The 27678-nt window shown below is 47.9% G+C and overlaps 1 protein-coding gene across 1 annotated transcript in view; it reads right to left on the bottom strand.

The window, feature by feature from the left end:
* Positions 1-27678, bottom strand: part of ALX4 (ALX homeobox 4) — a 177866-nt gene that overhangs the window by 19304 nt on the left and 130884 nt on the right. The window contains exon 3 of the mRNA XM_069221797.1: positions 10292-10420. Within this exon, the coding sequence (XP_069077898.1) occupies positions 10292-10420 (129 nt within the window). The remainder of the gene's footprint in view (positions 1-10291; positions 10421-27678) is intronic.

Raw genomic sequence — 27678 nt, 5'->3', positions numbered from 1 at the left:
ACCACTCCCCTGACCTGTACCTCCCCTGGGAGGTGCCCAGAGCTCCTCCAGTGTGCTCCAGACCTCTGCCATCTTGGAAACAGAGGTGCTGCTGGCACACTGGACTGCTCTGAGTGGCCAGTGCCATCAGGTGACCTCAGAGACTCCTTCTGATAGGCTCCTTCAGGTGTTGCTAGCCTATCCTCTCTCCTAGGTAGCCAAACCCTCTTTTCTGGCTATCTAGGGTCTCTGTCTCTTGGGATTCCTTAGATAACAAATGCAAGAGCTCATCCGAGTTCCTCTGCATCTCTCTCTTCACCTTCTGCCAAGGAATCGACTGCTGACCGCGCTGGAAGCCTGCAAAACTGCAACAAAGTAGCAAAGATGACTACTGCAACTCTGTAACGCTGATCCTGCCGCCTTCTCGACTGTTTTCCTGGTGGTGCATGCTGTGGGGGTAGTCTGCCTCCTCTCTGCACTAGAAGCTCTGAAGAAATCTCCTGTGGGTCGACGGAATCGTCCCCCTGCAACCGCAGGCACCAAAGAACTGCATCACCGGTCCCCTGGGTCTCCTCTCAGCATGACGAGCGAGGTCCCTTGAATCCAGCAACTCTGTCCAAGTGACTCCCACAGTCCAGTGACTCTTCAGTCCAAGTTTGGTGGAGGTAAGTCCTTGCCTCCCCATGCCAGACTGCATTGCTGGGAACCGCGACTTTTGCAGCTACTCCGACCTCCGTGCACTTTCGGCGGAAATCCTTTGTGCACAGTCCAGCCTGGGTCCACGGCACTCTAACCTGCATTGCATGACCTCCTAAGTTGTCCTCCGGCGGCGTGGGACTCCTTTGTGCAACTTCGGGTGAGCACCGTTTCACGCATCTTTGTAGTGCCTGTTTCGGGCACTTCTGCGGGTGCTGCCTGCTGCTGAGAGGGCTCTTTGTCTTGCTCGACGCCCCCTCTGTTCCCAGACGCAATTGGCGACATCCTGGTCCCTCCTGGGCCACAACAGCATCCAAAAACCCTTACCGCACGATTTGCAGCTAGCAAAGCTTGTTGGTGGTCTTTTGGCGGGAAAATACTTCTACACGACTCTCCACGGCGTGGGGGATTCATCCTCCAAAGGAGAAGTCTCTAGCTCTTGTCGTTCCTGCAGAAACCTCAGCTTCTACTGTCCAGTAGCAGCTTCTTTGCACCCACAGCTGGCATTTCCTGGGCATTTGCCCATCTCCGACTTGCTTGTGACTTTTGGATTTGTCCCCTTGTTCCACAGGTACCCTCGACTGGAAATCCATCATTGTTGCATTGTTGGTTTGTGTCTTTCCTGCAGAATTCCCCTATCACGACTTCTATGTCCTTTGGGGAACTTTAGTGCACTTTGCACTCACTTTTCAGGGTCTTGGGGTGGGCTATTTTTCTAACCCTTACTATTTTCTAATAGTCCCAGCGACCCTCTACAAGGTCACATAAGTTTGGGGTCCATTCGTGGTTCGCATTCCACTTTTGGAGTATATGGTTTGTGTTGCCCCTATCCCTATGTGTCTCCGTTGCATCCTATTGTAACTATACATTGTTTGCACTGTTTTCTAATACTATTACTGCATATTTTGGTATTGTGTATATATATCTTGTGTATATTTGCTATCCTCTCACTGAGGGTACACTCTGAGATACTTTGGCATATTGTCATAAAAATAAAGTACCTTTATTTTTAGTATATCTGGGTATTGTGTTTTCTTATGATATTGTGCATATGACACTAAGTGGTACTGTAGTAGCTTCACACGTCTCCTAGTTCAGCCTAAGCTGCTCTGCTAAGCTACCATTATCTATCAGCCTAAGCTGCTAGACACCCTATACAGTAATAAGGGATAACTGGGTCTGGTGCAAGGTGTAAGTACCCCTTGGTACTCACTACAAGCCAGTCCAGCCTCCTACAAATGGATCTGCTCCCTGTTGGTTCAGTTGCCTCACAAGGTTCTGCTGGGAGAGATGTCCACAGACCTTCTTGTTAAAATCTCTACAGTTTACCACAGCTGGAGAAATGCATTTACATCTGTGTCAGTCCTGTGTGAATGTATTACTTGCCTTAGCATGCCATGCGCAGTAAGGATTTATCATATGTCATACCTATGGAGGCCACCCGGATGCATTTCATACCTCTGGAGGGCCTGCACTGTGTGGCTGTATCACGTCATAGCTAGCGAGGCCACGCGCTGTGTGAATGTATTATCTGTCAGCTAAGGAGGCCATGTGGTGTGAATATACATTACATATCACAGCTATGGCGCTATGGAATGCTGCTACATGGCTCCCTATGAACCTCCCAAGGCTCCAGTCTGCGAAAATAGGCCCTGGAAGATCTTCACTGGCTTCCAGTGCAGCAGCAAGTGCAATTTAAGGCCTTATGGATTTTTTTAGATCACTTTACGAAAGAGGTCTTCTTCTGCTAAGGTCGTTAGCTACCCCAAACATTCCTGGGCGGTCGTGGAGGTCCTCCTCTGCACCAGGTTCCTAAGATCAGTAGATCTCACTGGGGAGGCCGTTTATTGTCTCATCTGCCCCCGAAACTTTGGAACAGTCTCCCACTTGAATTACGTCAGTTGACCAATGAATTTTCTTTTTGTAAGACCCTGAAAACCTGGCTCTACAGTAACTAGTTTCTCTCTTGGTGGTGAGCCGGCTATTATGATGACTGTGCTAGCGCTGGGAGGCCTTTGGTAGCTATGCGCTTTACGAGAACCTCAGAATGTAATAGAATAGAATATGGAGGCCATGCGCTATGTGAATGTATTACATGTCATGGTTATGGAGGCCATGTGCTGTGTGAATATAGGTCATGTCATAGCTATGGAGGCCATGCGCTGTGTGAATGCATTACATGTCATGGTTATGGAGGCCATGTGCTGTGTGAATATATTACATGTCATAGCTATGGAGGCCGTGTGCTGTGTGAATATATTACATGTCATAGCTATGGAGGCAATGAGCTGTGTGAATGTTTACATGCCATAGCTATAGAGGCCATGTGCTAGGTGAATCTATTATATGTTAGCTACAAAGCAATATGCTTTGTGAATATATATTACATGTCATAGTTATGGAGGCCATGTGCTGTGTGAATGTATTACATGTCATGGTGTCCATGTGCTGTGTGAATAGATTGCGTGTAATGGTTATGGAGGCCATGTGCTGTGTGAATATAGGTCATGTCATAGCTATGGAGGCCATGCGCTGTGTGAATGTATTACATGTCATGGTTATGAAGGCCATGTGCTCTGTGAATATATTGCATGTTATGGTTATGGAGGCCATGTGCTGTGTGAATATAGGTCATGTCATAGCTATGGAGGCCATGCGCAATGTGAATGTATTACATGTCATGGTTATGGAGGCCATGTGCTGTGTGAATATATATTACATGTCATAGCTATAGAAGCCATGCGCTATGTGAATGTATTACATGTCATGGTTATGGAGGGCATGTGCTGTGTGAATATATATTACATGTTATAGCTATGGAAGCCGTGTGCTGAGTGGATGTATGCAATGTCATACAAACAGGGGCCATGAGCTGTGTGAAAGTACCATATGTCAGCTATGGAGGCCATGTGCTGGTTGAATATCTATCTTATCTGCCACAGCTACGGAAGCCATGTGTCATGCGGATGTATTACACTTAATACCTATGGAGGGTGTGAGCCATGTGGATGTATTACATGTCTTACCTAAGGAAGCCATATGCTGTGTGAATGTATTACGTCTTACATAAGGAAACAATGTGCTGTGTGGATGTCATACTTTTGGAGGCCATGCACTCTGTGGGTGGTGTCCTCTTTGAGGACACAATACATGTAGTACAAGAATGGTGTTTCCCTATATCATGGTTAAGGCCATTCCAGTTTTCCTGTTCTTGAAGCACTCTTTGGGATCTGTGCCTCAGAACCCGCATAGAAGTTGTGCCCTTGTCTGGGTCCTGGGCTGTAAGCTACATAGAACCTAGAGATCTTCCCAGCAACATCACTCGGATAAAATTTGTTTTATCTGTCTAATCTGCCCTGTGACAGCTTGACCTCGCTCTGGACGTTTCACCCAATCCAGTGACCACTTGGAACTTCCACCTCCATCCGGTGTTGGAAACCTCTGAAAATGCTTTCAAATGTGATCCCTGTCTCGGTTCACTGTGAGTAGAAATCTTAAGTTGGCATTTCCTGTGCTTAGGTCCTGGTTTCACGTCAGTAGCCCAAATTTCTTTTAAGTGCTGCGTGTGCGGAGGAAGCCATTTAAATTCAGCTCCTAGCGTAACAGCTGGGAGAGACAAACATGTTGCTCCTTCCATGCCTTTGCTTGGAAGATGAGAGTCTTGATTGCCTGGTGAGAAGAAGATCTGCACTGATGCAAGAAAGGCATGGCCAATGATCAGTGAGAGATCTGTTTGGAGAGCTTACCAGGACAGAACCTTCCCAGGAGCTCTGTAGATCACCTACCCACCTCATCTGAACCACAGCTAAAGCATGTCTGGATTGTCTGTGATCTAAAAATGGACCTCCATGAAGCTGCATTCAAAGAAAGGCCATACAGATCTCCTGCGACTCAAGGCCCCGTTTAAGTGCAGAACACGGCCCCTCCACCATCATGAAAATTCCTTACTGGAAAGCTTCCTACCCTTTCCTCAATTAAGGCAATATCTCAGTACTGCAGAGAATCCCTCAGACATGCTAAGAACATGGCAAATCCTGTCTGTCCCTAACAATGAACTCTGAACCCGGAAGACCTAGCCAACTGAAGACTAATCACCCACCTGCCCTCAGAAAAATAATTGAGAGGGCAGTCAGCATCCAATTACAGAAAGAGGCAGTGTCAGTCATGTGCAGAATGGTAATGCAGACTCACATCACTCATTGGCATCACAGAACCGTCAAAACTACATAATGACCAATGGTCTAATTGTTGCCAGCAACAATGACCGTGCTTCCTGATCCTGCTCAACCTCTCCAGGGCCTTCAGTACTGTTCTTCCTACAAGTTGTGTCCACAAGGACCTGTCTTTCAAGATGCACATCCCAGAGATAAACCCAAGAAACGTTGGATAAACCATGAGTTCAACCTCCTTCATCCAGGACAAATACTTTTTTTTAATTTTGTTTAATTTTCAACAACCGTACAAAACATCACAATATGGTAATTGCTGCTGAGATACATTGTAAACAGATTCTGGAGCTCTGTTAGCATGACACTGGTCAGGGTGAAGTCCGATGCGTAACTGTACATGTAAAGACTATAGCCTTCCAAACATGGGTGTCGCTACACTGATACCCACTGACTCAAGGAATCTGGCGGCCAAGCGCTTCACAGTTTTCACAGCGCGTCAGCACACGGGGGTAACTACGACAGCACTCAGGGCGGCCACACAGTGAACATCGTCCTCAGAGACATGCAATTGAGAGGGAGTGATCGCCAAGCTGGTGATACGGCCTACATCTCCACTTCACCCTCTCCTCCGGCTGCTGTTACACCATCACTTGGTCTGGCAAGGAACACTTGGTACGGCCCCCAAATATCCTCCGGATGGCCGCGGATCGGCATGAGATCCTGATACACGTCAGATTGAGTATTGAAGAATATGTCATATCTGCATGCCACTCCTGCAGTGTTGGATGCGGACCCTTCGCCCACTGCATCAAAATCCTGTGCTGTGTCACCAACAAACCCAGGGCTACAAGGGATCTATATAGATCTTGGGGACTTCTCTATCATAACCCAGCAGCGCCAGTAAGAGGGATGATGTGATGTTCTCGCCTGTGATCTCCTGAAGTCCATGGCCAAATAGTGCTGCACACTAGAGCAGAACCAAGCCACATGCGCAAAGCCTGAGTCATCTGGTCCACAGTGAGGGCAGCAAGAGGCGGGGTATAGCATACCTGATTAAGATACTTGAAGTGGATCAGCCGATGGCAGCTGTTCAGGGAAACAGCCCAGACAATGGAGCAGCAGATAGTCCACCGTTATCACTAATCACCAGGTCTAGGTCCTCCTGCCAGCCCATATGGGCCCTGCAAACACACGGGCGACACGCTTCTTGTCAGCATGCACAGAACTTGGATATCTTGTGATGGGGTGTCCACGCTTGCAGCAAGTACATCAAAGTGGCCAACTCTGGTGGTTCCACCAAGGCATCTCCTAGTAATTCTCGCGCCATGTGGCGCGCTCTATAGTAATGGAGCTGAGTGAGGACAGTAGGCGGAACAGTCTGTGCACTCACATGATCCCAACTAAGGAGGAGCCTATCTGCAAAGAAATCACCCATGCGATTTACACCCACCTCCCTTGGTGCCTTCACCTCTGTCCCTTCTTGCACTAGGGGACACCACATGCACCACTCCAGTGGTATCTGTGGGGAGTAAAGCAGGGTCCCAGCCTCTACTTCTACCAGTTTCTTCCACGAGTATTGAGTGGTGCCTACAAGGTCCCCAATGTCATAGAATTTTGTCGCCCTGTGAAACAATGTTCTGGGCAAAGTGAGTGGAAGAGCGGTGTTGCGTTCCAACCAGAGGTGGGGCACGTGCCTGGGCCTGTGGAGCTAGTAATTTAATTTGATTTGAAGATTTGTAAAGCGCAACAAATGTCCAAAGGCGTCTAGGCGCAATAGTCTCCAAGGTGAAGATTCATCAGCAGAGTCACGGCCCACAGTACCCTAAAGCATGAACAGCTGGTCGAACATGCTTTGTGTGGCTCTATAATAATCCGCCAGGTCCGGAGCATTCAGACCACCGATGGTGTAGGGGAGACTAAGGCCCACATTTATACTTTTTTAGTGCTGCATTTGCGTAATTTTTTTACGCAAAGTGGAGCAAACTTACTAAATACAATTGTATTTTGTACGTTTGCGCCGCTTTTGCATCAAAAAATGACGCAAATGCGGCACTGAAATAGTATAAATATGGGCCTAAGCGTGTTCCAGCTCACTCACGGCTAATTACCCGCCCAGGCCTGAAGCTCCATCAGAGTCCACAAGATCTGGAAAACCACACTAGGCAGGAGAATGGGAATATTAGCAAACACGAACGGAAAGCAGGGCAGCACTACCATCTTCAGGAGGGCGATACAACCGCAGCGAGTTACGGGTAAGCATATCACACGCTCGACTGCCTCCATGAGGCGCTGCCCTGCCCTACCATAACTGTCCATCATTACTACAGCTGGGTCCGCATGGTTTTGAACGCCCAGGTACTGCACCGAGTTTGTTGTCCTCTACAGTGGGTACTAAAGCTGTACTCGTGCCGTGGTGGGAGTGAGGGGGGAATACAAGGGATTTTTCCCAACTGACTCGCAGCCCTGAGGCCACAACAGAAATAACTACCTCCCTAAGAACTGGGGATAGGTTGCACTCTGGGTTCAATATATAAATCAGCATATCATCAGCGCAGATAGACACTGAGGTTGTAGTGTGGGAAGCGAATACCACAGTGTGCGTGATATTCACGTTGCACGCAAGCCAGACGGTCTGCTACCGGAGCATATAACAGCGGGGACAAGGGGCAACCCTGCCGAGTACCCTTCATGATTACTTATAGGACTCAAGGCCATACCACTGACGCAGACATGGACAGTCGGCTGAGCAATCCAAGAGAAAGACTTGAGGCCCTGCCATGTTCTCTCATCTGAATGGTGGTGCATTCACCAGAGATCCTGGAGCCTCTTGGAGTGGGACCATGGCTGATTTGCACATGGCTGGCCTCTGCCTAGAGTGGCATGGTGGACAAAAGCAAAGGAGTGGATAGCAGCCCTGAGTGATTATCAGTGGCTGGAATGATTCAAGGATTCCACCCATCAGTTCCTGGTTTACTTTATCCACCTGACACCAAGGAAGAGAGTTCTGCAAGCCACTTTCAGGCTCACCAAAGGGAGACAAGGCTCTTCACCTGCATCAGCCCAACTCATACCGCCCGGCCCCGCCCCCACTTCTAGTCCACTTCATCTTCGAGACTTGCTGCATCTCGTGTGAGCAGTCGCCCAGGTGAGACACATATGGGAGGCTCTTGGAGCCGGTTCTTGGAGGCCTCCTGGAGCTTAGATCGAGATTAATAATACGAGCATTTGATTCTGCAATTCAGCCGTGGGAACCAGACCAGGGCTAGCTATGGGGATAGGCCAGCTGGGCCCAGGCTCGGGTGCCAATATTCTGAGGGGTGCAGCAAGGAACTGGCTGACTCAATGTCATGTAAACAGTAGCTCCTCCAACCCACTTGGTCTCAATCGGAACTGTTAAAGACTTTGTAATCAGCCCTTAATGTACCTCAGCATAATTTTTAGCACCCCATGAACCCCCATGCCTTCCTCCCATCTTCCTCACACCTCCTGACGCCACACTGCAACGACCCCTCACCCCTACAACAAACACCAAATGTTCTTTCTATCCAGGGCGCTGTCCCAGTCACTCTGTTTTAGGTCCAGCCCTGACCATTCGCGCTTCTGTCCTTGTGCCCCCAGAGAAGTTTTATAGCTTGGGCAAGCGGGCTCTGTCCCAGGCCCCCAGTCTTTGAGGGGCTCCCCTGATAGAACCAGCTCTGTTCTGCCTTAATGACCTTGAATAGTTCTTAACCAGATTCCTTTTTCTTTCATTTTATTTTAATATTGGTGATATGTGAGAGTCTATTACAGACATTGCATGTATGACGGAACCACACATGCATTTACCATGCATGCCTTTCCAACGCGGTCACTACAACACCTGGTCATTACCACGCAATCATTTACAATTAAAGTTTTTAACACACATATGCATTTACCATTCATGCCTTTACAAAATTAATAAAATACTTACCTTTAAAACTTTTACTATGCATATGCCTTTACCATTCATACCTTTACAACGAAATTTGTGGTAAAGGCATGTGTGGTAAAGACATACGCATGGTAATTGTTCCGTGGTAACAGTCACACGTGGTAATGGCCACATCGTAATGGCTGTTTCCCCAGACATTTTGCAGAGAAATGTTGTGTTTATGTTACATGCAACATCCATAAAAAAGTTCTTTTACATCAAAACAAGACCTCACATATGAGAAATGGGAGGGGGTCACAGAGATTATCTGCAGTAACATTAGAGAGCTGCTGCTGTGTTACAATATTGAAAACACAGGTCACTATCCATGAATATTAGATGCAAACACATTTAGGATTTGGATCAGTGTGTCAGTGACAATGACCTGGCTAAAAAGGGCATGAAATACCTGAAATTGGATCATAAATTCAAAGCTGTTCCAAAAAGAGGTCCCCAACATACATTTGGCCCAGGGCCCCCAAAATCCTTAAGATGCCCCTGCCTGCCCCAGTTTGCTTATTCCCATGCTTGTGTGGGGGCAGCCTTCCTGGCACAGTGAAAGCGGGGCTGCTGGCCAGAGACCCCTCCCCAGGGAGAGGTGTGGAAGAAGTCTGGAGACAGAAGAATGCAGCGGCGGCCTCCAGATGTGCGCAGCGGGGGCAGCCTCTGAATTCCAGCCCCCAGCAGCAGCCCTCTCATCCTCAGCTCACCGACCCCAGCCCCCCGCAGACGGATTCCATCCTACACCTTGTCTGCCTCCCCCACGAGCCCCGGTGCCCCAACACACCCACTCCTCCTGTGTCTCTCGAAGCAAGGGGGGGTCGCACACGGTGACCTCTGACCTCTTGCGCTCCTCCAGCTTCTTTCTCTCGTCCCTGCCCCTCTCCAGGCCTTTCTTTATTCCTTCTTCTGTTTCACTGTTTTTTCTTCTCTACTCGCTCGTCATACGTGTACCCTCCTCCTTTCATGTAGTTTTTGCCCTCTCTTTCCCATCTGCCTTTTGTCACTTCTCTAATTCGTTCCCTCGTTTTCTCAACGTTTCGTTTTTGCTTTCCTTCGCTCTCTTGTTCATCATTAGTTGACTCTCTTTTTCTCCCCTGTATGTTCTCTTTTAATTCATCCTGTCTGCTGATTTCTTGATTTTTTAAACTTTTTTTCTGTATGTATTTCCTTTTTAGTTTCAGTGCTGTTTTACTTTGTTTACTATGTTCGGCTGCTCCTTTCCCTTTCCTTCCCTCTTTTTCATGTTCTACTTTCCTTCTTGTAGTCCATTCTTATTGCATCCACTTATTTTCTCCTTTTCTTTGTGTAGCCGTTACTGTTTCACGTCTTTCCCTTCTCCATCCCCCCTCGTTTCCTCTTTCTTTCCTTTCTCTATCCGTTACCTTCCTTTTCCCAACTCCCCGCCTGCTGCTCCAGATTCCCTTGGCCGGAGCCGTGTGATCTTGGACCATCTGTCTGCGCATGCGCGGGCCGCAGAGGGCCCCGCCCTTACCTGTGCATAGTTCTCCGGCCGGGTGAGGATGGGCAGCTCGTAGGCGCTGGTGAAGTGCGTCCGCACCTGCTGCATCTGCCCGAAGCGCTCCCGCTTCCGCCACTTGGCCCTCCGGTTCTGGAACCAAACCTGGGTGGGGATGGACAGAGATACTGTCAAAACAGCAGCAGCGCGTGTATTCAGGCTAGAGATTAAAAATATATACTAATAATAGTAGGCCTGCGCGGATTTTGCAGAGTGGCGCGCTGTGCGGAGTTCCGCAAGTGGTGGAGTGCATTAGGCCGCGCCGTTCTCCCTGATTTTTAGTGCCGGAAGTTCGTTTACAGCACAAACGGCATCACATGCAGCGCAAAAGGGCACTCGTTCTTTACTGCCGCGCTAGTTGATTTTCTACTCGAGCGACAGCTTCCTCAATGCGAATAGAAGGTTTCTCAACGCAAGCTGTAGCGACCATCCATGACCGCCCGTGTTGAGAAATCTTGCCGGGATGTGGTCTGAAGTAAGATTTTCCTCACTCCCAGTTGCCAACACGAACGAGGAGTGGAGTTTTTCGCAACTCCGTGCTTTAAGTGGAGCGCGGCGTGGGAAAAACTCTGCAAAGTCTGCAAGCATAGTTCACTGCCCACCCCTAAATAATAGTCAAAAGTTCTATTTAACGAGGCGCACTGAACAGTTCACTCAAGTCATCTCCGAGCCCTTGTATACCAGGCATCATGGGCATATGATCCGTAGTGGACAAGGTTGATTTACGTCCCCTATCCTCCCCATGTCTTCCCCTCCTGATTTTGAAGTTTAAATTGAACGTAAACACTGGCAGAGTAAACAGAATGGCTCTCTGAAGCCAGGATGCACATCACTTGAAGCCTGTGAAACGATGAACAAACTCTGGGGGGCTGCAAGACCTATTTGGTTTGTTAGTTGTTTAATTGGGGTCCTTGAGCCTTTCATAAAATCACGTTTAGCCAGCAGAGTAAGGTAAAGCAGGAGACGCTATTTTATGTTACTGTTGCAATGGGCGTGGCTGCCTAACAGAGGGTCAACACCTCAGTGACCACAATTAATTAATTAGCAAAGAACAAGGAGGTCTCAAGCCCCCACAAAGTAAGCTTCTTAAGTTACAGCTGTTCAAGGAGATGTTTGTGAAGTGCAGCATGATTTCAGACAGGCATGTTCTGTCGCTATGTTTGATCTTAGGCATGATTTTAGACAGGCATGTTCTGTCGCTATGTTTGATCTTAGGCATGATTTGAGACAGGGATGTTCTGTTGCTATATTTGATGTTAGGCGTGATTTCAAGCTATGTTTGATTTTAGGCATGATTTCAGACAGGCATGTTCTGTCGCTATGTTTGATCTTAGGCATGATTTCAAACAGGCATGTTCTGTCGCTATGTTTGATCTTAGGCATGATTTGAGACAGGGATGTTCTGTTGCTATATTTGATGTTAGGCGTGATTTCAAGCTATGTTTGATTTTAGGCATGATTTCAGGCAGGCCTGTTCTGTCGGTATCTTGATCTTAGGATTGATTTCAGATAGGCACGTTCTGTCACTGTGTTTGATGTTAGGGCATGTTCTGTCGCTGTGTTTTATCTTAGGGCATGTTCTGTCACTATGTTTGATCTTAGCGACAGAACAGGGCTGTCTGAAATCATGCCCAAGATCAAACATAGCGACAGAACAGGCCTGTCTGAAATCATGCCTCAGATCAAACATAGCTTGAAATCACACCTAAGATCAAACATAGCGACAGAACATGCCTGTCTGAAATCATGCCTAAGATCAAACATTGCGACAGAACAGGGCTGTCTGAAATAATGCCCCAGATTAAACATAGCGACAGAACATGCCTGTCTGAAATCATGCCTATGTTTAATCTTAGGCATGATTTCAGACAGGCATGTTCTGTCGCTATGTTTGATCTTAGGCATGATTTCAAACAGGCATGTTCTGTCGCTATGTTTGATCTTAGGCATGATTTGAGACAGGGATGTTCTGTTGCTATATTTGATGTTAGGCGTGATTTCAAGCTATGTTTGATTTTAGGCATGATTTCAGGCAGGCCTGTTCTGTCGGTATCTTGATCTTAGGATTGATTTCAGATAGGCACGTTCTGTCACTGTGTTTGATGTTAGGGCATGTTCTGTCGCTGTGTTTTATCTTAGGGCATGTTCTGTCACTATGTTTGATCTTAGCGAAAGAACAGGGCTGTCTGAAATCATGCCCAAGATCAAACATAGCGACAGAACAGGCCTGTCTGAAATCATGCCTCAGATCAAACATAGCTTGAAATCACACCTAAGATCAAACATAGCGACAGAACATGCCTGTCTGAAATCATGCCTAAGATCAAACATAGCGACAGAACAGGGCTGTCTGAAATAATGCCCCAGATTAAACATAGCGACAGAACATGCCTGTCTGAAATCATGCCTATGTTTAATCTTAGGCATGATTTCAGACAGGCATGTTCTGTGGCTATGTTTTATCTTGGGCATGATTTTAGACAGGCATGTTCCATTGCTGTGTTCGATCTTGAGTGTCAGTGGACACATTCCCAACAGAAAAGCAAAGCACACCTTTAAACCTTATGGCTGTGTACCTGTGTTTATAGTGTCGGATTGATTTAAGGTATGATAAATGTAGGTACCAACTGTGAATAATTATACAAATAACTGAGCACAACGCACTGATCCTTGGTGTTAAACAGAAGAGAGAGTGATGTAACACTAGTCTCTAAACTGCACAGTGTGCATTCTGGCCTCAAATCTTAGCTTCCCCACTAGACCAAACTGTGTGATCCGCCACTCCTCGCTGCACTTCGTTATGTATTATTTCCCTTAACCATCCAGTTTGACAGCACCATCCAGAACAGGAGCTGCGCTGTATTAAAACCTAACTTACATTTGTTTAATATGAAATAATCTTGCTTAATAGTTAAAAACAGTATAGGCTAAGTAAAGAGAGAAGTCGGCCACTGCCACATTTTGGGTAACTCACGGTTTGGGGGTATTCTTCAATGTTTCACGCTCAAAGCAATTACTTTCAATAAATGTCCATTCAGTGTCCTATTGTATGTTTAATTGAGACACTGAGGAATGTTGATTTTTCCATTTTAAAGTCTTTAACATATTGTACATGACACTTGTTGCCTGATTTCCATCCTTTCACGGCTTGTGTTTTGCGTCTTAGCGCCAAGCCAGGCCACTGGCTCTGCAACGCTTTCTGTCCCCGTCCCCAGACATTTAGGGATGAATTTATGAAAAGTGGGGTTGCATTCAATGCAGCGCCACTTTTCTTGCACCCCCCTGGCACACCCCTAACGCTACCATGTGTGCGCCATATTTAAGATACTGCGCACCATAGTTAGAACAGTAACGTTAAACCTTTTGACGCTATTGTGGTGCTTTTCTACACTAGTATCAAAAATGTTGACGCTACTGCAGCAAAGTTTAAGGAGGCCCATAGATTAAAAAGGGTGCGTAATTTTATTGCCTGCTCTGAGCAGGCATTAAAAAAGACAGAAAAATGGTGCAGTGAAATCTTAAAAAAAAAATTGCGCCAGTTCTTTCGGGCCTCCTAACGGGGGAACGCCCCCCCTTGCATACAATATACCTGGGGTTACAAAGTGGGGCAATGCATGCATTGCACCACTTTGTAAATATGGCGCATCGGAAATGGCTACCTAATGCCACATTAGTGTAAAAAGAACATGAAGCTAATTTGACACAAGGAGGCACAAGGGGCGTGTAAATATGCCCCTTAGTGTCTCCTATGCCCCTGCCAGGCATACCATACAAGTAGGAAACTCTGGGAATGGATAAAGCTTCCTGTAGCCAGACCTAAACACAAGAGTTGAATGAACGCAATTCATGCAGATGTTTACACTGATTTTTGCACATCCACAAGGCGCTTGGGTGCCCAAACAGTATAATTTACGATGGCAGACTGAAGTTTGTGCAGCCCTTGTAAATGGATTTTCTCATTCACAAAATGACATCAGTGGGGCATTAATTTTAGTGCATGTGCATGTCATAGGGGTGGTGTTGGGATATTTCTGCAGAGACATCTGCAGAGGAAGGTGTAAACTTCTCAAGTTTGTGTGTATCCTCAAACCTCTCACAGGGAGTTTCGCGTCCTTAAAACAGTTGGAGATTTACGCCTGTGAAGGGCAGGAGTAATCCATTTTCAGGACGGAAGGGAAAATAGGTTTTCAACAGAGAAATAGGAAAGGGGTTAGTTGGTGCAACTGCCCTGAGCACTACATTAGTGTTTTGTGGAATGTACCCCTGCTGCATTTCTGGATGGTTTCTGGATGGTTAAGGATCCCATTGAGGGTTTGCCAGAGTTGAAGCCCTGGTGTGCATCTGCAGGGCACTCTCTCCATGAAATTGTTGGGAGTCCTGACTAATTTAGAGGTATTTGAGCTGACAGGTTCCCAAAGGTGGGTCCCCACCTACGTCTGCTGTTGAAAACGTATGACTTTGCCACCCATCCGCCGAAGGGCCACTAGGTCAACGTATCAGAAAACCGGCCATATATTTATGGTCCTTTTTTTAGGACATAGCCCTCTGGTGCATATTTCTCCTGGGTAGGACTGCATGTGGGGAAGGTAGACATGAGCTTATGTAGGTAGCTTTACATAAACTTTAACACACGGGGTCTCATTTACGAGGCCCTAGCAGCACGCCGCGCCACTGGAGCGTCATTTTGTTTTCAACTCCTGTGGCGCAGTGTTCCAGCCCATATTTACAAAGCAACGCAAAGCCACCTAGCCTGGATTTTCATTGCCTCGTAAATATGGACCCCTTATATGCATACTGCGTGAAAGGGGCGTTATATGGGTGTTGCTTGGGGTGTTTTCACTCAGCAGCCATGGAGCCGAAAGGAATCTGACGCTTTCCCAAATTTACAAGTCTGAGAATGCGTCAGATTCCTTCGCCACCTCAAGGATGGTGTAAGAGTGACGCAACGGGGAGAAATATCTTTATTTCTCCCTATTTTTTCCTATATATATGTGTGCTGAATTCTGCAGCACACGTAGGGGGAATACACCTCTTGTGATTGTTTTTCTGCTGTAAGATGTCCCTTCCTGCACAAAAACAAGCATCCCCACATCACAGGCACCCTTGCACCGCGGTCCAAGGGTGCCGGCAGTGGCGCATGGCAGTAATTTGTGCACCAACGCAGGGGGAGAGGACAGAAATGCGTTGTATCTTGTAGATATGGCACATTTCAGCCCTTTCCCGGTGGCGCAGGGCAGGATAGCAAAGCACTTGCAGCGCCATCTTGCACCACTGCCTTATAAATGAGGCCCTCAGTTTACACACTTACATCAGTGTAAGTTAAAACTGGGTGAGTAAAACATTTGAAATAATGATCTATACACAGAATTGTGACATCATGAATATTCAGCAGAATTAAAATCTCATGCACCTCTCTGCTGGAAACAACAAGCGATTCACTAGGAAACCACTAGTGGTCTGACATTTAGGGGCTAATTCATGTAAGTGTTGAGTCGCTTTTGCACCACGCAACTGGGTGCAAAAGTTACGCAACTGTTAAAATGTGGTTTATCAAACCACGCTAGGCCACCTTGCATGGCCCCTGAATGGCTTGATAAATTCAGAGTAATGCAACGCAGCACAAATCACTGCACTACATTACCCTGCCCCAGGGAGGCATTCCATGGGTGTTTCATGTGTGTTCCTGTGCTACACCCATGGATTTTGAGGTATTCCAGTGCTTAATTTGAGCCGGTGGTTGCTGTTATTTTTGAGGGCAGGCACTTATTTTTCTGCCTTAAGCATATACTGTGAGCAAAAGACTCATATGGAAAAGACGGAGGAAGAGGAAAACGAAAAAGCTTCACAAAGGGGAAGGCTGCAAGACTGAGCTGAAGGGGCAGGGGGTGGCTGTAAATGGGTTAAAGAGGCCAGAGATGGCTTCAGGATTACGCTGCCTTAGTAGTCCTTGCTCGCACATTTAAGTGCAGCAGCCGCATGTTTCAGAGGAGAGCTTTGGGCACCGGCACGTTTTTATTTACAAATTAAGCACTCACCTATTCCCAGATTTACCATGAGTGGTAGACCTAGGAATGTACCAAAACTGCTAGGCCTCCCCAGGTGACGCATAGCAAGTAGAAATATCTTTATTTCTTCTCGTTTTTTCCTCTATGTGTGCTGGAAAGTGCCTCAAGGGTTTGTTTTTGTTCAAGAAGTGCCCATTCCTGCACAAAAACAACCCTCCTTACAATGCAGACATTGTTGAAACATAGCGCAAGGAAGGGTTTCTGCATTGGCCTAGGCAGCAAATCGTGCAGCAGCATTGAGAAAAGACATGAATGTGTCGTTTAATGATAGATACGGCGCATTCCTGCCCTTCCCCCTCACGCAGCGCTGCGTCAGCTCTTGATAAATGCGCCCCTTAGACTACTGTCCAATCGGAAACAAGCGTGCAAGTATCCTGTGTGTTTTCTATAAGACTGCTGCTTTCCCTTCAATAAATCATAGAGACATGAGGTCTGATCTGCTTATGACTTTGATCAGCCACATCCATTTAAACAATCAGTGATGACAGTAGGTGGTCAACCATGTGGCCTGTGGCTGTGAGCCCTGAGGTCCTTGCCTACCGTGGGGCTACTGAAGCTCTCGGGATAGTTTAACTAGCTGCAGCAACTAGTGACTGGAGACAGAAACCATCTCCTAGCCATCAGATGACGTCACTGTGGGTTTGACAGGTGCTGGTCCCAGGGTGCTGGGTGTCATGGAGGATGATGGAGGGCCTCGGCCCTACGCTCTCCCCCAGGACCGAGAAACAGGCAGGAGCGTGAGCCCCCCTCCTCGGCGAGGCTTGGGGCAATGAGAGCCAGCTGGCTGGGGGCCGGGGGGGGGGGGGGCAGCGCCGCCATCTTTGAAGTTCTGAGCCGGAGCCTGTCTGTGGGGACACATGAATGGCTGAGGTATTTCTGGGGCTCAGGGAGGCACGAGAGTTTGGTTTGTTCCATGGGGGTGGGGCGCAGGGGGGCTCTGCTTTGAATTTGACATGGTGGATTTGTACCGAATCATCGCTTAACGCTGGAAGAGCTTCTTGTCAAGGAGGGTGGTGCTGATGACAGACGCGTGCTTTATGGGGTCCTTGGGGGCACTCGCAGTAGAACCCCCGGCCCAGCGGTGTTGGTCAGGTGCCAAGCTTCAAGTGACACAGAGATCGGATAGTGCAATCATAGAAGAATCGCGATAACAGCTCACGACACGAGGTTCCTCTTATTGTAAACCACACAACACTGTACATATGTATGTAGAGCATACATGTTCTGTTCTCATCTTCCATCATCTCACGTATTACCTTATCTAAATGTGCCTCCCATCGCAACAATGGCTGTGCACGAGGGATGCTGTTGCTATGGACACCACGCTACCCCCTGTCCTCAGCACCAGCACACTGTTTCACAGTAAGGGACTCTGAGGTGGGCGGTGGAGGGCACTTACCAGAGGGGCTGCTTACCAGTCCTCAGACGTGAAAGCGGGGTAACATGCGCCTCGCTGCGCTGTCGTCGGATATGACAAAATTTAAGGGTGTTTATAAAGGGGTCTATAAAGGGAAGCAGTAATGTTGGGGCTCTTGCGATACCTTCCAATGCAGTGAATTCTCTTAGCAACAGTTTACGATGCGTGAGTCCTCTTGCCAATAGTTTACCATGCAATGAGTTCTGATACCAATAGTTTACAATTCACTGAATCCTCATGCCAATATCTTTTTACTATGCATTGAGTTCTCATCTCAACAGTTTACAAAGCACTGAGGCCCATACTTATACTTCTTTTGCTGCGAATTTGTGTCATTTTTTTAACGCAAATTCGGCACAAACTTAACTCCATATTTATATTTTGACGTTAGACACGTCTAGCGTAAAAATATAGGAGTGTGCACCATTTTTTGGACGCGTGCACCTACCTTGCATCAACGAGATGCAAGGCAGGCATTCCCATCCAAAAAATTGTGCTATTCCCATAGCCCCATATTTATGACCCCGTGCTAAAATGACACACGGGTGGGAGGAGGGGGTAAATAATGGTGCTAAGCTTGCTTGCTGGTCAGACCAGGCATTAGGGGACCTGTGGACCCATTTCTATGGTTAAATCAAATCATTAACATTTATAAAGCGCGCTACTCACCCGTGCGGGTCTCAAGGCGCTAGGGGAAAAAGGGGGGGTTATCGCTGCTCGAACAGCCAGGTCTTTAGGAGTCTCCGGAAGGCGGAGTGGTCCTGGGTGGTCTTGAGGCTGGTGGGGAGGGAGTTCCAGGTCTTGGCCGCCAGGAAGGAGAAAGATCTCCCACCCGCCGTGGAGCGGCGGATGCGAGGGACAGCAGCGAGTGCGAGGCCAGAGGAGCGGAGGAGGCGGGTGGGGACGTAGAAGCTGAGGCGTCTGTTGAGGTATTCCGGTCCCTTGTCGTAGAGGGCTTTGTGTGCGTGGGTGAGAAGTCGGAAGGTGATCCTTTTGCTGACTGGGAGCCAGTGCAGGTGTCTCAGGTGTGCGGAGATGTGGCTGCTGCGGGGTATGTCGAGGATGAGGCGGGCTGAATGGGTCCACAGGTGCCCTCCCCAAACCCCGGGAACATCCCCACCAGAGGGACACCAGAGGATGGGGGACCCCATCCCAGGTAAGTTCAGGTAAGTATTATTAATTTTTTTTGTTGCCATCGGTGGCCCTAACTTGGGCCCTCCTGCATGGCACAGGGTGCAATGGCCATGCCCAGGGGACACTTGTCCCCTGTGCTGGCCATTGGGGTGGTGGGCGTGACTCCTGTCTTTCCTAAGACAGGAGTCATGTTTTTGGTGGTTGCGCGCAGGAAATGGCGCTAGTCTGGTTAGAGGCATTTATTTTGCCTCTAACCAGGCTAGCATAATTTTTTGATGCACAACCCCGCCTTCCCTACCGCCACCCCCATCCGGCTAGCTTCTTTTTTTATAAGAAGCTAGCCCAAGTTTCGCGCTGGCTTGGCCATTCTATAAATACGGCACCCAGCTGGCGTTGTAAAATGACGCAAGCCGGTGCTTTACTTTTTGGTGCAAAACTGCGTTCCTGCAGTTTTGCACAAAAAAGTATCAATTTGGACCTGAGTCTTCTCGCCAATAGTTTACAATCCAGTGAGTCTTCAAGCCAATAGTTTACAATGTAGTGAGTCCTCATATCAACAGTTTGCAATGCGCTGAATCCTCATGCCAGTAGCTCTTCACTATGCAGTGAGTTATCATCTCAGCAGTTTACAATGCACTGAGTCCTCTTGCTAATAGTTTACAATCTAGTGAGTTCTGATACCAATAGTTTACAATGCAGTGAGTCCTCGTGCCAACAGTTTACAATGTGTGAGTCCTAATGCCAATAGCTTTTTACTGTGTAGTGAGTTATCATCTGAAAATGTGCTGAGTCCTCATGCCACTCGTTTACAAAGCAATGAGGCCTCATACCAACAGTTCACTATGTGCTGAATCCTCATGCCAATATCTTTTTACTTTGCAGTGAGTCAGCATCTCTACAGTTTACAATGCGCTGAGTCCTCATCCCAGTTATTTGCAATGCAGTGAGTTCTCATACCAAAAGTTTACAATGCAGTGAGTTCTTATACCAACAGTTTGCAATGCGCTGAATCCTCATACCAAGAGTTCCAGATGCATGAGTTCTCATGCCAATATCTTTTTACTTTGCAGTGAGTCAGCATCTCTACAGTTTACAATGCGCTGAGTCCTCATCCCAGTTATTTGCAATGCAGTGAGTTCTCATACCAAAAGTTTACAATGCAGTGAGTTCTTATACCAACAGTTTGCAATGTGCTGAATCCTCATACCAACAGTTCCAGATGCATGAGTTCTCATGCCAATATCTTTTTACTTTGCAGTGAGTCAGCATCTCTACAGTTTACAATGCAGTGAGTCCTCATGCCAAAAGTTCACAAGGCAGTGAGTCCTCATGCCAAAAGTTTACAATGCAGTCAGTTCTTATACCAACAGTTTGCAATGAGGCCAATATGTAGGAAGGTGCCTCTTTTGACATGGTCACCCCCTCACCCACACTTTTTCCCTGGTTTCTGATGCAGTTTCGACTGAACAGGTCCCCACTGCCTTTCCCTAAAACTGTACAGTTGTTTTTCCCAGTTGGCAAACTTTAGCTACCTCTGTAAGTCCCTGGTAAATGGTATTCCTGGTACCTAGGGCATGGAATACTAAAGGAAGGGCCTTGAGGGCTGCGGCACGAATTGTACCACCTTCAGGGACGCCCTCACTAAGTGCGCACAGTGCTGCTTTCGCAGGCTGCATGTCTTGGTGCAGACCTAAAATGAAAAAACGAAGTGGCACCCACTTTTGGTGGCAGGACTGGTGGGAAAATTAAGTAAATTAGGAGGTGTGCCCACTTCATTCCAGTCCCACCCATAGGGTGGACGACCTGAAGTGGACACAACTTTTTAAATTTCTCCATCTTGCATGGAAGGAATTAGACCAATAGGGTTAGGGCTATGCCACTTCCCAAAGGAACTGGTCACAGAAAGGATGTAGTCATCCTAAAGGTGAGTAGCCCATTGGCTACACCTGGCACTCCCTATAACACCCCTAAATTCAATATTTAGAGGACATCCCTGAACCCTAAAATTAGATTCCTGTTGACCTAAGAAGAGCCGGACAAGTCGCCCAGCAGAGAAGATTGAATACACCAACTGACTTGGCCCCAGCCACACCGGCCTGTCTGCAGCCTTCAAGAAACCTGCACCAAAAAGACGACTGTCCTGCAGCCCAGCAACCTCCAAAGCCTTGGGAGTACTGCCTGCCTTTGATAAGACAAAGAACTCCTGTGGACAGTGGATCTGTCCAGAAGGAACCACCTCCAAAGAAGAAGAAGCAGCCTGCCTGAGCAACTTTGAAACCCGACACCAGAAGTGACCACTGCACCCGAAAGCCCTGGCCCGAGTCCAAGTGGCCCACCAGTCTAGTGAAGGTTCCCCAGCGCTTCTGAGCAAGAGTCCACCATGGCCTGACCCCGCCGGACTCCAGAGGGATGCCTACAGCCTAAATTCTAGGGCTCCCCCCTGACCCCGACCTGTCTGGTAAGCTGATTCTGATGCCAAAAGATACCCCTGCACCCGGAGCCCCTGGGCCTTGTGGAGCTGGACAGTCGGTGTCCCTACAACACCTGGCATCTCAACTTTCATGAGCAGCTGTTGGTTGACCTCTCCCGGCCTCCTAGCCAGAGCCTACAGCCCATTGCTGAAGGTGAACTCCACTGAATAACATTGGGCGCATGACACTGTCTTGGCCCTCTGCACCCGGCTGCCCCTGTGCCGCTGAGGGTGTAAGTTTGGTGCTGCCTTGTGAGTCCTCATGCCAATAGCTTTTTACTATGCAGTGACTTATCATCCCAACAGTTTACAATGCGTGAATCCTCTCGGAAATCATTTACAATGCGTGAGTTCTCATGTCAATAGCTTTTTACTATGCAGTGAGTTATCATCCCAACAGTTTACAAGGCACTGAGTACTTTCACAAATAGTTTACGATCCAGTGAGTTCTGATACCAATAGTTTACAATGCAGTGAGTCCTCATGCCAATACCTTTTTACTATGTGGATCTCCGCTCCGAGTGCAGACATAAACATAGTACTCGCAAATGCCCTTTGTAAATTCCCTAAGTCGTAAACTTAGACGTTTGGTCTAAGTTTAGACCAAACGTCTAAGGTAATCTTTGTGAATCGGGCCCATTGTGTTGGCACCAATGGGTAAGGGCGACTATGGGGCGGAGACATGGGGTATGTGATGAGTGTGTGTGGGTGGACCTCATTGTGCATTACGCCATCCATCATATTAACTTCATAATACGCCATGTGTCGTTGGTGTTATCAGGTTCTATCAGGTAGCTGCGCTCCCTCGCCTTCTGGTGGGATATGTAGCGTCCTCTTGTGCTTGACATGCTTTTGACATGGCCCATGATGATGGAGCTTTGGCTTCCACCCCATTGGACATTTCCAAGGCTGAGGAATAATGTTTTGCCTGTAAAACATACCCCGTGGCTACTGCCACAGCTGAGAGATTCATATGTGTATTTTGCTTAAATATTAGGACTTCGCCACAGCTCTTAGCCCATAACCTCTCGCCAGCTGCCACACACAGGTTGTGTGTGCTGCATGTAAATAAACTGTCCCACACAGAGAAAAGTCTTTCATGCCATATAACAAATGTCATAGGTGAAACCCCAAACATTTCTGCACACAAGTTCAGATTGTAAAACCAGCAGTGCATGAGGTTTGCTTGGGTCATGTACAGAAACGCCAGTGCCCACGGTTCGCCCGGATCATGTACAGAATCACCAGTGCACAGGGTTTGCCTGGGTCATGTACAAAACCACCAGTGACCGCGGTTTGCTCAGGTCATGTACGGAACCACCCAAGCCCATGGCTTTCCTAGGTCATGTACAGAACCACCAGTGCCCACGGCTTGCCGGTTCATGTACTCGACCACCAGTGCTTACGGTTTGTCTGGATCATCTGCAGAACAACCACTGCACAAGGTTTTCTCGGGTTATGTACAGAACCACCAGTGACCACGGTTCGCCCGGGTCATGTACAGAACCACTAGTGCCCACAGTTTGCCATGGTCATGTACAGAACCACCAGTGCACATGGTTTGCTTGGGACATGTACAAGGACCACCAGTGCCCACGGCTTGCCCGGCTCGGGTACAGAACCACCAGTGCCCACAGTTTGCTCGTGTCATGTACAGAACCACTAGTGCCCACAGTTTGCCATGGTCATGTACAGAACCACCAGTGCCCATGGCATGCCAAGGTCATGTACAGAACCACCAGTGCCCACGATTTGCCTGGGTCATGTACAGAACCACTAGTGCCCACAGTTTGCCATGGTCATGTACAGAACCACCAGTGCACATGGTTTGCTTGGGACATGTACAAGGACCACCAGTGCCCACGGCTTGCCCGGCTCGGGTACAGAACCACCAGTGCCCACAGTTTGCTCGTGTCATGTACAGAACCATCAGTGCACAAGGAATTCCTGGGTTATGTACAGAAGCAGCAGTGCCCACTTCTTGCCTGGGTCATGTACAGAACCACCAGTGCCCAAAGTTTGCCTGGGTCAGGTACAGAAACACCAGTGCACACAGTTTGCCTAGGTCAGGTGCAGAAACACCAGTGCACACAGTTTGCCTAGGTCAGGTGCAGAAACACCAATGCACACAGTTTGCTTGAGTCATACACAAAACCACCAGTGCCCACGGGTTGTTTGTGTCAAGTACAGAACCACCAGTGCCCACAGTTTGCCAGGGTCATGTACAGAACCATGAGTGCGCATTGTTTGCTTGGGTCATGCACAGGACTACCAGTGCACACGGTTTACCTGTGTCATGTACAGAACCACAAATGCACATGGTTTACTTGGGTCATGTATAGAACCACCAGTGCACAAGGTTCCTTTCTGTCATGTAAAGGACTGCCAGTGCCCACGGTTTGCCTGGGCCATGTACAGAACCACCAGTGCCCACGGTTTGCCTGGGTCATGTACAGAACCACCAGTGCCCACAGTTTGCCAGGGTCATGTACAGAACCACCAGTGCCCACTGTTTGCCCGGGTCATGTACAGAACCACCAGTGCCCACAGTTTGCCAGGGTCATCTACAGAACCACCAGTGCCCACTGTTTGCCCGGGTCATGTACAGAATCACCAGTGCACAGGGTTTGCTAGGGTCATGTACAGAACCACCAGTGCCCACATTTTGCCAGGGTCATGTACAGAACCACCAGTGACCACGGTTTGCCCGGGTCATGTACAGAACCACCAGTGCCCACAGTTTGCCAGGGTCATGTACAGAACCATGAGTGCGCATTGTTTGCTTGGGTCATGCACAGGACCACCAGTGCACACGGTTTTACTGTGTCATGTACAGAACCACAAATGCACATGGTTTGCTTGGGTCATGTACAGAACCACCAATGCACAAGGTTCCTTTCTGTCATATAAAGGACTGCCAGTGCCCACGGTTTGCCTGGGTCATGTACAGAACCACCAGTGCCCACTGTTTGCCCGGGTCATGTACAGAACCACCAGTGCACAAGATTTGCTTGGATCATGTACAGAACCACCAGTGCACAAGATTTGCCCGGGTCATATACAGAGCCACCAGTGCACAAGATTTGCCTGCGTCATGTACAGAACCACCAGTGCACACGGTTTGCCTGCGTCATGTACAGAACCACCACTGCACAAGATTTGCTTGGATCATGTACAGAACCACCAGTGCACAAGATTTGCTTGGATCATGTATAGAACCACCAGTGCACAAGATTTGCTTGGATCATGTATAGAACCACCAGTGCACAAGATTTGCCCGGGTCCTGTACAGAACTATCAGTGGCACGGTTTGCCTGGGACATGTACAGAGCCAGCAGTTCACACGGTTTGCATGCATCATGTACAGAGCCACCAGTGCACACGGTTTGACTGCGTCATGTACAGAGCCACAAGTGCACACAGTTTGCCCGGGTCATGTACAGAGCCACCAGTGCACACGGTTTGCCCGGGTCCTGTGCAGAGCCAGCAGTGCACACGGTTTGCCTGCGTCATGTACAGAACCACCAGTGCACAGGGTTTGACTGGGTCATGTACAGATATTGCCCAGTGCAAGCTGTGCCAGCTGTCACTCCCCTGTAAGTGCGGCCAGAACTGGGAAGAATTGTAGGGTCAGTCTTGTGCCCTGTTGCAGTTACCACTCTGGTAGGTGCAGAGTACTGTAGAGAAACTGTCAGTACTCGTGGCTAGTTAGTAAATTGTATTTATTCTGAAGACATATAAGATACACCTGGCGTTGTCTGCCCCAGCTCAAGAATGCCCATCACATTCTATGGCCCTCATTATGAACACGGCAGTTTTCACTGCCGTGTTCATGCAGGCGGTCTTTCTAGTGACCGACAGCTCCCCTGGGACCCTGCCGGCTGTATTATAAACAGCCTGCTGGGCCGGGACATTGCCGGAAATGCCTCTGTGCGGCGGGTTTAGCTGCTCCCGTCGCGTAGATCCGGGCAGTGACCTGTGCGATGGGGCACTGCACAGGGGCCCCTGCACTGCCCATGCCAATTGTATGCCACTCCACCATGATCATAATGATGGCCTAGGTCTCTCGTGAGTAAACCGCATGGAACCTAATTCCATTCCACGCGCTTCATCAACCTTCTAATCCAATCCAACCCATCACTACACATCCCTTTCCATAACTAATAGGCCATCAAATCACCATTACAATTTCTGAATATAAATTTCCCCAACATAAATAAACTTAACATACATAATGAACCCATTACCACAAAAGGTAAAAACACTACATCTTATTCACACACAAACTTCCCAAAACCCTAGGTTTTCTCAAAATTCTGAAATTCTCCCAAATTCACCATTTCACTGCTCTTCTTACCTCCCCTTTCAATACTACTCTCTGTTTCATTCACTCACTCTGTCACTTCTCTGAACATTATCTCCTCTCACCTTTGGCCCCTTTCTTGACAGTTTTGACCTGAACCCATTGCCCCACTTTCACATGCACTTATTTGGTACCATATTTGTTGTCAAAATACTTTTTATTCTTTTCCTGTGACTCCTCCATACACTTCTTCACATCATCCATTTTCCATTTCACCTGTCTGCTTCTCCGCATCCATCCCGGGTTAATTCTTGAAAAAGGAATCCTGCCTCTCATTAAATCAAACGGGCTTTGTCCAATAGTTTCATGCGGTGTCACTCTATACGCCCACAACATCTCTTGAGTTCATTCTTCAAACTGCACACCATTATCCGTTAATACGGTAGCCGGAAATCCTTCTCTCAAAAATACTTCCTCCAAAAACTCTATCACAACCTTAGTAATGGCCTTTTGCACAATCGAAAACTGAATCCACTTTGAACACGTCCATCAACACGATTATATATTTACACATACCATCACTCCCTGTTATTGGACCCATGATATCCAATGCCACTTCAGCCCACAGCATTTCAGGACAACTCAATGAAGACATGGGTGGGTTTAACTTCTTTTGAGCTTTATCACTACTCACACAATCCGTACATTCTCGTACATACCTCTCGCGGCCAGTTAGTTAATTGTATTTATTTCGAAGACATATAAGAAGATACATCCGGCGTCGTCTGTCCCAGCCCACGAATGCCCATCACATTCTATGTCTCTCGTGAACCGCGTGGAACCTAATTCCGTTCCATGTGCTTCATCATCCTTCTAATCCAATCCAACCCATCACTACAAGTACCAACCTTGCATCGATGTCATCCTTGCTAAGAGGCCTCTTTTGTCGCCCATCTCTGTGACTCGAGGGGGGGCGTTGATCTCTGTAGTTGGTGCAGAACCTCCTCTGCACCCTGGACCTTGCAAAGGTTTCTCGAAGTTGATTAAGAACCTCGTCTCATTGCAGAAGACCTCTTCCCAAACATCTATCAAAGGCATCTCCTTCACATGTCCTCTACCCATGGAGAAGGTAAGTCATAAGAATTAGCTTCTGGTAAGTCACCTTCTGGGGACCCACCGCGCAGCTGCATACCTGGCATCTCTGTACCTGGCGTGGAAGGATTATTAAGACTTTGCACACATTGATTTGATAGTTTCGAAGTAATTTGTAAAAATAATTTAAATAATAACCTCCTTGATGGCGGTGGTGGAGTTGAAGGCAGTTTTTCAACAAGGCTGTGCCCAGGACTTGATCTAAAACTAGGGGCGCTAAGACAGAGGAGCGTCACCCCACTGGATTGCGGGGAAAGGAAAAATAAGATGATAATAATGCCATGTTATTATCATTTTATTTTTCCTGGGAGCAAGGGGCTGGGCTAGAGGATTGTGGCATTGATGAGGACTATAGGAGGGGTTTTGCAGCACAAAGTGCGCATATCTGTTTGGCCAGCCGTGTTGGGCTGGCCAAATAGACATGCGCACTTTGCATGTCCTCTAGCTGGCTGTATTGCACAGCAGAGTGGAGAACATGGCTCCCACTCCCAATCTGAGCGGCAAAGCAGGCTGCTCAGACCAATCATGACGCTGCTGTCATGCTGGTGACAGCAGCGTCGTGATTGGCTGGGAGCCTGTGTGCTGCTGGGAAAAGGACGAGGACCGTGGGGAGACAAACGCGTCTCCCCCCGAAGGTAAGTGGTTTTTTTCCTTTTTTTTTTCACACCCTCTCCCCCACCTCGTCCCGCCACCCCCGTTGAGTGGCAGCTGCCACTGTCTAAAGTATCTGCAGAGACAATAAATAGGTGTCCACAACAGGATGTTGAAGAACTAAGAAGTTAGCAAAAGAAGATACTTTTCATTTGTGTGAAGGTTCCTCGG

This window comes from Pleurodeles waltl, chromosome 3_1 (genome assembly GCF_031143425.1).
Source record: "Pleurodeles waltl isolate 20211129_DDA chromosome 3_1, aPleWal1.hap1.20221129, whole genome shotgun sequence".
NCBI lineage: Eukaryota > Metazoa > Chordata > Amphibia > Caudata > Salamandridae > Pleurodeles > Pleurodeles waltl.
Note: the sequence above shows the minus strand (reverse complement) of the source record. Positions and strands in the feature narration are given on the sequence as shown.